Genomic DNA, 9,251 nt, shown 5'->3' with positions numbered 1-9,251 from the left:
CTGAAAAACAGTTTCTGCTTGCCAACTTAAATACAGTTATCTACAACACACCAAAACATTTAATTACTCTGTTCATTCCTTCCTCAGAATGTTTCAACAAACAATTTTAAAGCTTATGTTTTTTTTTTCGCTTACATTCTCCATCTGATATATGCATTAAAAAGGTAATCCACTCAGAAATACTGACGCCGGTACAGTCAAAGATAAAGGCACTGACGGGACGGGGAACCGGGCACTCCTCGGTCCACTCCCTGGGTACGGCGGTACTGAGACAGCCCTGTTAAGTGCTCACATACTGGCTAACCCACCCCAAAGAGCCCCTGGGCCCCTAGACGTTCCCAGAGGGGCACCTTGGCCCCATGGGGCCTCGCTGGTCTTGGGACGGTTCTTCAATCGTCCCTGTTTGGTACGTCCACTGTAGTCCCTGCTGCTCTCTGCTCATTTACAACAAGGCCGGTAACCTCTCCAGTTGTCCCAGTCATCTGTCCCAGTTGTTCCGGCGAGTAGGTTCCAGTTGTCCTTTTTTCCTTCCGATAAAAACCTCAAAGCCACAACACGACGGCCCTTTCGCCCCCCGGGGTCCTCCGTCGTATCCAATGCCACGGGGCCACAAGTGTTGTCAAGAGTTTTAAAAAAAAACAACAAAACTAATCGAGTGAAAAGAAAATAAACTGACCACAGCAACATTTCTTTGGTAAGGCGACCGTGAGTGGATGGCGTTTACCTTGACTTGGCTGAAATCCTTGACCAGATCTGAGTGCAGACTGGTTTGAGCACCCGGGGGGTGGACTGAATCCTAGTATTGCACCATGTAGCACATGAACGGGTGACCACCCCCCCCCCCCCCCCCCCCCCGCTTTGATCCCCTCTGGACCAGGAGACGTGAAGGAGACCACCTCCTGGAGTCGTCATCGTCGTCCGTTAAATAATCAGAGGTCCTTTTCTCCTTCAACTCTTAAGGCACGGAGTGCATCATAAAAAGACAAAACACGAGACGATCCTTTTTTTTAAAAAGGGCTTTGTGTCGTGCCGCAACAAACAAGCACAACAAACAAACAGAACGCCGGCTCCGCCGTCCCCCACAGCCGCGGGTTCAGTGACAACATGCTCACTTTTCAACTAAAACACGGGAAAATCTTCAAAATACACCAAGGCCCCCGCGGTTGCTTTGAGACCCCGGGGGGTGGGGGGGGGGGGGGGGGGGGGGGTAGGAGGAGGAGCCAGGCGGACCCGGGTGGAGCGACGTCCTCCGCGGCCGTCTCTCACACCATGTGCATGGACATCTGGGAGGAGGAAGAGGAGGGGCCGTACTGCCGGCCGTCGCAGCTGCCGCCGCCGCCGCCGCCCTGCTGGCCGGAGGAGAGGTTGCCGCTGGCGATCATGTGCATGGCGTCCATGCCGCCGTTGGGCAGGTACTGCCGCTCGGCGAAGGCCCCGCCGGCGGACGGGGAGCAGAGGAGCCCCCCCTGGGGCTTCTCGGGGCTGGGCGCCAGGCGCGGCGTGGCCGGGAAGTTGTATCCGTACAGGTTGTAGGGGTTGTGCAGCGAGAAGGCGTTGTACGAGCCCTGCTGCACGTGGTGGTGGTGGTGGTGGCCGCCGGCGCCGAACATGTGAGAGGAGGACGGGGAGGAGGCCGCCGACGGGGAGACGGAGGAGGAGGAGGAGGAGGCGGAGCCGGGGCCCGTCTGCATCATGTACTGCAGCTGGGAGGAGGGGAAGGAGCCCAGCTGGCCGCCGTAGCCGTCCATCTTGCCGCCGCCGCCGCCGCCGCCGCCGCCGCCGACGCCGCCGACGCCGCCGCCGTGCGGGTGGCCGCCGGCCATCAGGGAGGAAGTCCTCTGGGGCAGGAAGGAGTCGGAGGGCTGGGCCGAGGCCACGCCCACGCCGCCGCCGCCGCCCGGCTGCAGGCGGCCGTACGACGAGTCGGACAGGCCGCCGTAGCCCTGCAGCGAGCCCATGGAGCTGCGGGCGCACGCCGGGTACTCGCTGAGCCCCAGGTTGCAGAGCTGGCTCTCCCTGCAGCCCACGTTGAAGCTGTTGGGCGCCAGGTGGAAGGTGGGCGGCGAGCAGGAGGGGGAGAGCAGGTGGGCCGCCCCGGACGGGGAGGGGGTCCCGTTGCTGGAGGTGGTGGGGGAGGTGCCCGTGCTTCCCCCTGGAATCGACACAAACACAGCAGGGTTTAAAGGGTTTAGCCGTCCGGCTGTGTAGTCGCGTCCAAGAGCGCGTACTAGTGGATTCAGACCCTCGCTGGCGTTGAGGAGCAGGTTGGGGGTCAGGGCCCCGGTGCTCACGACTGCGGACATTGGGGACTGGAGCAGAACCGGCGAGACCCTCTCGTCACGTCACGCAACACAACCCCCTGGGAGAAGACGGATCGTCCATATATATATATATATATGTATATATATATTCTCGACACGGTTTAATGGATGGATAACAACACGGCCGACTTTGGTACCGGGAGATGTGACGCAACGCATATCATAAAACATCTCATATCTGGAGATACATGTGGAAGAGGGTTGACCCATGCTGCACAAGAACCCCCCCCCCCCTCACACCACACACACACACACACACACACACACACACGTGCGCGCACACACACACACACACACACACACACACACACACACACACACACGCACACCCACACGCGCACACACACACACACACACACACACACACACGCACACACACACACACACACACACCCACACGCACACACACACGCAGGCACACACACACACACACACACACACACACACACACACACGCGGCACGTGTCCAGAGAGTATGGCTGTGTGTAGTGAGTCTGGGGGGGCCTACAGGAGGAAGGGGAGGCCAGAGTTTGTTTGATCCGCCGGGCCAGACGCTTGGCAGCGAGGGCGGCTGAAGGATATCAATCACATGTTTCAGTATTAATGAGAGTTTGGCCACGGTTCATCTCGCTGGTGAGGAGGTTCAGGCCAGAGCGGCTGGATAAGTGGAGGGGGGGAGCGGGCGGGTGGGGGCGGGGGGGGGGCATAACTAAATAAGCCAGGTTCTGCTCGGTCTGATTTGAAGGCATATGATTTTGATAATATCACGGCGCTGCTCTGTTCTGGAGGGAGAGAGAGAGAGAGAGAGAGAGAGAGAGAGAGAGAGAGAGAGAGAGAGAGAGAGAATGACAGAGAGACAACCAGAGGGGGATATCAAAAGAGAGGGAGGGGATGAATGAAGAGAGAGGGATAGAGGAGGGGGCGAGAGAAAGAGAGAGAGAGAGAGAGAGCGAGAGCAAGAGAGCGAGCGAGAGAGAGAGAGGACTCCTAGAAAGATAAATGAAAAGAGAAGGAAATCTGGATGACATAACAAAAGAAGAAAGGCCGAATTAAAAAAAGTGAGAAATAGATAACAATAGAGAGACAGTGCAAAAGAGGATAGAGGTCGAGATAGAGAGACAGAGTGAGAGGGAGAACGGGAGGGAGAGAGAGAGAGAGAGAGAGAGAAAGAGAGAGAGAGAAAGAGGGGGTTAGAGGGTGATGTCATGTTTTCCGCTGGTCTGGTTTCGGAGGCCAGAGGCCCTACAGCAGGGCCAAGGGGAATCAGTTGATTATGCACACACACACACACACACACACACACACACACACACACACGACACACACACACACACACACGACACACACACACACACAGATACAGTGTGTCACGTGGGGACATTTCAATGTCCTCACAGGTTTCTCCGGGGGTTCACTCGCGGTGCGAGGACCTGAGTTAACGCGCAGCGGCCCTCGGTAACCACGACCACATGTCCGTCGCGTTCGGACCGTGGGACCGACGCTGCACGCGCCCACCGCGCCGGCCCTTCGGGGGCATCCCCCTCGCCCGAGGGCCACGTCCAAAGGGATCACAAGGGGGGGGGGGGGGGGGCCCCCCGTCGCCATAGCGACAGTCAAAAAACACGCCTGGCCCTGGCCGGTGACGACCCCGCGGCGACGAACCTTTAATGGTTCAATTTGCTCGGCGACGAGGGAAAGGGTTCGGCAAACGAAGGTCTCCGCGCGCTGCCAGATGAGAGGCGCATGGCCAAGCTCAGCTGAAGGCCACCGGGGGCCCGGCGCCGGTACACGGGGGACGTGCACACAGGAAAGTATGCAAGGGGCTGCCCGGGGTCACACCGGGACATGGCGAGCACCCAAGGTCAACGCCTGCCCCTCCCCCCCCCCCCCTCGGTAACCCAGGGGATCAGTCGACGCACACCGGGTTTCTATGAGAGGGCTAACGAGAAAATCATGCCGACGTGACTGGGCGGTGATTGACATCAAACGGCCGGCACAAAGACGTCGTGCGTTCAGAAGACTCGGAGCAGACACTCGGGAAGATCTTGGAGAACAATTCCCTGAAAGATCTTCAAGGGTCATAACCGAACTCAGTCCTGCCAGTGCTCCACATGGGCTGGTGCTGTTGTCCTGACACCCATTCCTTACATACCAGAACCCAACCACACACGGTTCCCCCCGCTCGGGTCTGAGTTCTGGCTTTGGGTCTAGTATGGTACATAATTAGTGCATTCATTGCAGACACGAAAGGCCCTCGCATCGTACCAAACTGTTTTTATATGTGCATTCATTTCAGAACCAAAAACTAAAGAGAAGCAATAAAATGTTTTTCATGGACTTTTGAAACAATGGGCAGGGAGAGTTGAAAGAGCAGTTTTAATAAGGGGAATGTCGAGCGATGCATGGCGCTCTCTGAGATCACAAAACGCTCCCCGAAATGTGCAGATGTTTTCTGACTTTGGTTTGCATGTGGCCAGATGTCACCATTGAAAAAGGGTTAATAATGACCTATAATAAATAACGATCCGCTGTGATCAATGTTTCACTTGTCAGCGTTTGAACCCACATTGTGGGTGTCGGACTATAATCTCCATATGCATTGGTCCCCTCTCCCCTTCATTTGAACTGGGTATCAATGCATCAACAAATTGATCAAATTTGACCGAATTACAGATTGATCGACGGGCGAGTGATTGACTGAACAACCTTCATAAAAGCCAGAGACTCCAATTTGTCCCAAGCAAACTTTGAAGATTGTGGAGGACTCAGGCCCTGTAGTGGTTTACACACCTTGCTGTTTCTGCATGTTTGTGAAGTCCTCAAACGTTAGAGTCCTCACTGGTGGTCTCCAGAACGCATAGGTCTCCATGATGGCCTCCAAACCAGTCCTGAGGGGGGTGGGGGGGGGGGAGAGAGAGAGAGAGAGAGAGAGAGAGAGCGAGAGAGAGAGAGTAAAAGGTGAATGAAACCATTAAAACAATACAGCAACATACACATCTAAATAAAACTGTTCAGAATTGGGGATAAAGTGGTGGAGAGACAGTGCTCCAGGTGAGAGAGAAAAACAATAAGAAAGAAGGTATCTCTCATAAATGAAAGAGAGAGAAAGCAAGCATGAGAGAGAGAGAGAGAGAGAATTATAACAGACTGAATATGAGGAGCAATGGATACAAACCCTGTACGTGTACGGACAGAAAACGAGAGAGAGAGAGCGCGAGCAGAGATAGAGCGAGGTCGACAGAAACGAGGTTTTGCTGGTAGGAAACCAGAGCCATTAAAAAGGAGCAGGTTTTTACTGGGCTCGTAAATCGTCGGGACGTTTCATCTCAGACCTGTACACGGCTCGGCTTCCCGGCTGATTTACTTCCCCGCGCGCCACTGGGACTCGTCCGGGTTCGCCGGCCCCGCTCCTCCTGTTATTCCAGGGCCCCCTAACTCCCGCGCCACGCCAGCTCGTTAGCGCACCATGCTAATCACCGCGGCGCGGCGCCATCACTGGCTTCATTCATGCGACCGCATCGCAGCGGCCATGTTCCAAACCCAACACGTTGAGCGGCGGGGCCCGCCCCGGGGCCCATAAAGACAAGAATTTAAAACCGAGCTGAGATACGGTCGTAACTTCAAGCATGGAATAATTCTATATCGAGAAGTGAAAGTCGTAAGAAAAACTAGCTTAATTTGGGGAATTAGCTACGGTGCCGTTGCCCTTTTTAATTCATTTTGGTTTTCCGTTCGTGTGGAATTATTTTGCCGCCATAAAAAAAATGTCATGATGTCCGCATGGTAAGCGTGCGTAGCGTGGCAAGCGTCCCACGGAACACAGTTGATTTTCGGTCCGCCCGCTAGCGATTTTAAACACGACCTTGTCATTTCCGTCAAAATGAGATCTTGTGAAAACACATTCACCAAAACACAATGGACCAAAAAATATTTATGTTTAGCTGCAGAACAGCATGCTTACTATCCAAAGAAGAACAGCATTGATGTGCAAACGCTAAAGCGAAACGTACATCGGAATTATAATAAACAAGACACCCAACACATGAGGATAAATGACATTTTCTCTCGCTCCACTTAACATCTCACTCCGGCCTTATCTTCACGTCTGAAGTTTCGGCAATGAAATTCTAATGTCGGTTCATAAATCAAGCAGTCTATTGTTTGAAAAAGGAAAAAAGATATTTGAAATATCTGTGGTGGTAACGTGGACCAGATGAGGGGGCTGCTTTTGATGTGTGGCGCACCCCCCCCCCCCACCCCTAACACACACACACACACACACACACACACACACACACACACACACACACACACACACACACACACACACACAGACACACACACACACACATTCACCCACGCACACGCACACGCACACACACACACACACACACACACACACAATCCTCCTCTGCTTGCTTTCCACTTCCTCTTTGTATTTAATCATTTGTGGAGAGAGAAAGATAGAGAGAGAGAGACTCTGGGCTTCAGACAGAGAGAGAGAGAGAGAGAGAGAAAGAGAGAGAAATGGATAATTAATTAATTAATTATATCACATTTTTCTTTCCAGTTTATTGTTTTAAAATAAGCAGGACATGAAGAAGGGGCTAGCACATTGAGACAGGTCACAATCAGGTAGAGATACGGTAGGAGGGCTATAGGTGACGTGAGCAGGTTTAGGGGTGAGGGAGCTGGGGTTAGGGTTAGGAGGCAGTTGGGTTGGGTTAGGGGTCAGGTAGGTGGTGTTGGGGGTCAGGTAGGTGGGGTTAGGGGTCAGGTAGGTGGCGTTGGGGGTCAGGTAGGTGGGGTTAGGGGTCAGGTAGGTGGCGTTGGGGGTCAGGTAGGTGGTGTTGGGGGTCAGGTAGGTGGCGTTGGGGGTCAGGTAGGTGGCGTTGGGGGTCAGGTAGGTGGCGTTGGGGGTCAGGTAGGTGGCGTTGGGGGTCAGGTAGGTGGGGTTAGGGGTCAGGTAGGTGGCGTTGGGGGTCAGGTAGGTGGCGTTGGGGGTCAGGTAGGTGGTGTTGGGGGTCAGGTAGGTGGCGTTAGGGGTCAGGTAGGTGGGGTTAGGGGTCAGGTAGGTGGTGTTGGGGGTCAGGTAGGTGGCGTTGGGGGTCAGGTAGGTGGCGTTGGGGGTCAGGTAGGTGGCGTTGGGGGTCAGGTAGGTGGTGTTGGGGGTCAGGTAGGTGGGGTTAGGGGTCAGGTAGGTGGCGTTGGGGGTCAGGTAGGTGGCGTTGGGGGTCAGGTAGGTGGCATTGGGGGTCAGGTAGGTGGCATTGGGGGTCAGGTAGGTGGGGTTAGGGGTCAGGTGAGTGGGGTTATGGTTCACGTGGGTGGGGTTAGGGGTCAGGTGTGTGGGGTTAGGGGCGGGTCACGCAGTTAGGTGCTGGTGTGTGCGGTGGCTCACCTGTTTCTTCCAGAATCCCGGAAGCCTTTAGCAAAGGGATTGCGGTCGATCTTTAGCCTGGTGATCTGCCAACAAGAAGACACATCACCATGACAATGGGAACACGGAAACAAACGATAAACGCTTTCTTTTCATTTAAATAGTAATGAGAGAATGAGTTGATTATGAGACGGCAGGATCAAACATTTCATTTCCCTTCATCAACATAATGAATAGGTATTAATAGCCATCAGTCAGACAGACAGACAGGCAGGCAATCAGCCAGACAGATCTATTGGTTCTAGTATGCAGTGATGATGGGACAGATCGAAAGACGAACAGACAGAAAGAGACAAACAGACAGACCGACCTGTGGGTTCTGGTAGGCCATGACGGTGGTGAAGACAGACAGACAGACAGACAGACAGACGGACGGACGGACGGACCTGTTGGTTCTGGTAGGCGGTGACGGTGGTGAAGACAGACAGACAGACAGACAGACGGACGGACGGACCTGTTGGTTCTGGTAGGCCGTGACGGTGGTGCAGACAGACAGACAGACAGACAGACAGACAGACAGACGGACGGACCTGTTGGTTCTGGTAGGCCGTGACGGTGGTGCAGACAGACAGACAGACAGACAGACAGACAGACGGACGGACAGACGGACGGACCTGTTGGTTCTGGTAGGCGGTGACGGTGGTGAAGACGGTCTCAGGGAAGCTGAAGGACTTGACCCCGTCCCCGCTGGGCACGGGCTTGGTGGGGGACAGGTCGCTGCTGAAGTCCTTCCGGATCACGTGCACACGGGGCTGGTACTTGTGCATGGAGTGCAGGATGATCTGAAAACATTAAAGGTCTTTAATGTAGATTTGCATGTGTGTGTGTGTGTGTGTGTGTGTGTGTGTGTGTGTGTGTGTGTGTGTGTGTGTGTGTGTGTGTGTTGAACAACCAGAAGTAATTGTCAAATTACTTAACCCTATGATTAAATTACATCTTAGAGTTTTGACCCAAATTTAGCCTGTGGCCTGGTCTGTTGTTGATTACATTCAGTGGGAGTTTCCTGCAGCCAAGAGCTGCAGCTAAGCCTTCGGTTAGCCCTCCAGCTAACCTTCTGTTAGCACTGCAGCTAACCTTTGGTTAGCTTTATATTAGCCATTAATAAGCACTATAGCTAGCCCTTAGCTTTATTCTATGCCTCTTTATTCTCTATCCTCTGTTAGCACTAAAGATAGCTTTCCACTAGATATATAGCTAGCCTTTAGCCAGTGCTAGCTGAAGGCCATATAGTACTGGCTTGGCACACAAACATACACACACACACATAGATGCACACACGCACACACAGACACACACAACATATCCATGGTCATCCACAGAGAACTCCAGGAGGGTCTGGGTCGGTTCCCAGTGCCGCTTGAATCTGATCAAACACTAGTAACACGGGGTCTGAGCCAATCAGGGGCCAGACATACGCTGAGCTCACAGTGAACCTCAGCCACAATCGCTTAGGGTCTTCACCACACTATTCAACAAACTCTAAAGACTCC

The 9,251-nt window shown here is 53.9% G+C and overlaps 1 protein-coding gene across 2 annotated transcripts in view; it reads right to left on the bottom strand.

The window, feature by feature from the left end:
* Positions 1 to 936: 936 nt before the first annotated feature.
* tbx15 (T-box transcription factor 15) overlaps positions 937 to 9,251 on the bottom strand; it is a 22,094-nt gene continuing 13,779 nt past the window's right edge. For both annotated transcript variants that reach the window (XM_084478088.1, XM_084478089.1), the window contains exons 5-8: positions 8,376 to 8,543; positions 7,723 to 7,787; positions 5,112 to 5,209; positions 937 to 2,152 (exon numbers count right to left, since the gene is read on the bottom strand). In XM_084478088.1, coding sequence (XP_084334214.1) covers positions 1,263 to 2,152; positions 5,112 to 5,209; positions 7,723 to 7,787; positions 8,376 to 8,543 — 1,221 coding nt within the window. In that variant the 3' untranslated portion in view covers positions 937 to 1,262. The remainder of the gene's footprint in view (positions 2,153 to 5,111; positions 5,210 to 7,722; positions 7,788 to 8,375; positions 8,544 to 9,251) is intronic.

The sequence above is a fragment of the Micromesistius poutassou genome, assembly GCF_964030765.1.
Source record: "Micromesistius poutassou genome assembly, chromosome: 14".
NCBI lineage: Eukaryota > Metazoa > Chordata > Actinopteri > Gadiformes > Gadidae > Micromesistius > Micromesistius poutassou.
This window is presented reverse-complemented; position numbering and strand designations above follow the sequence as displayed.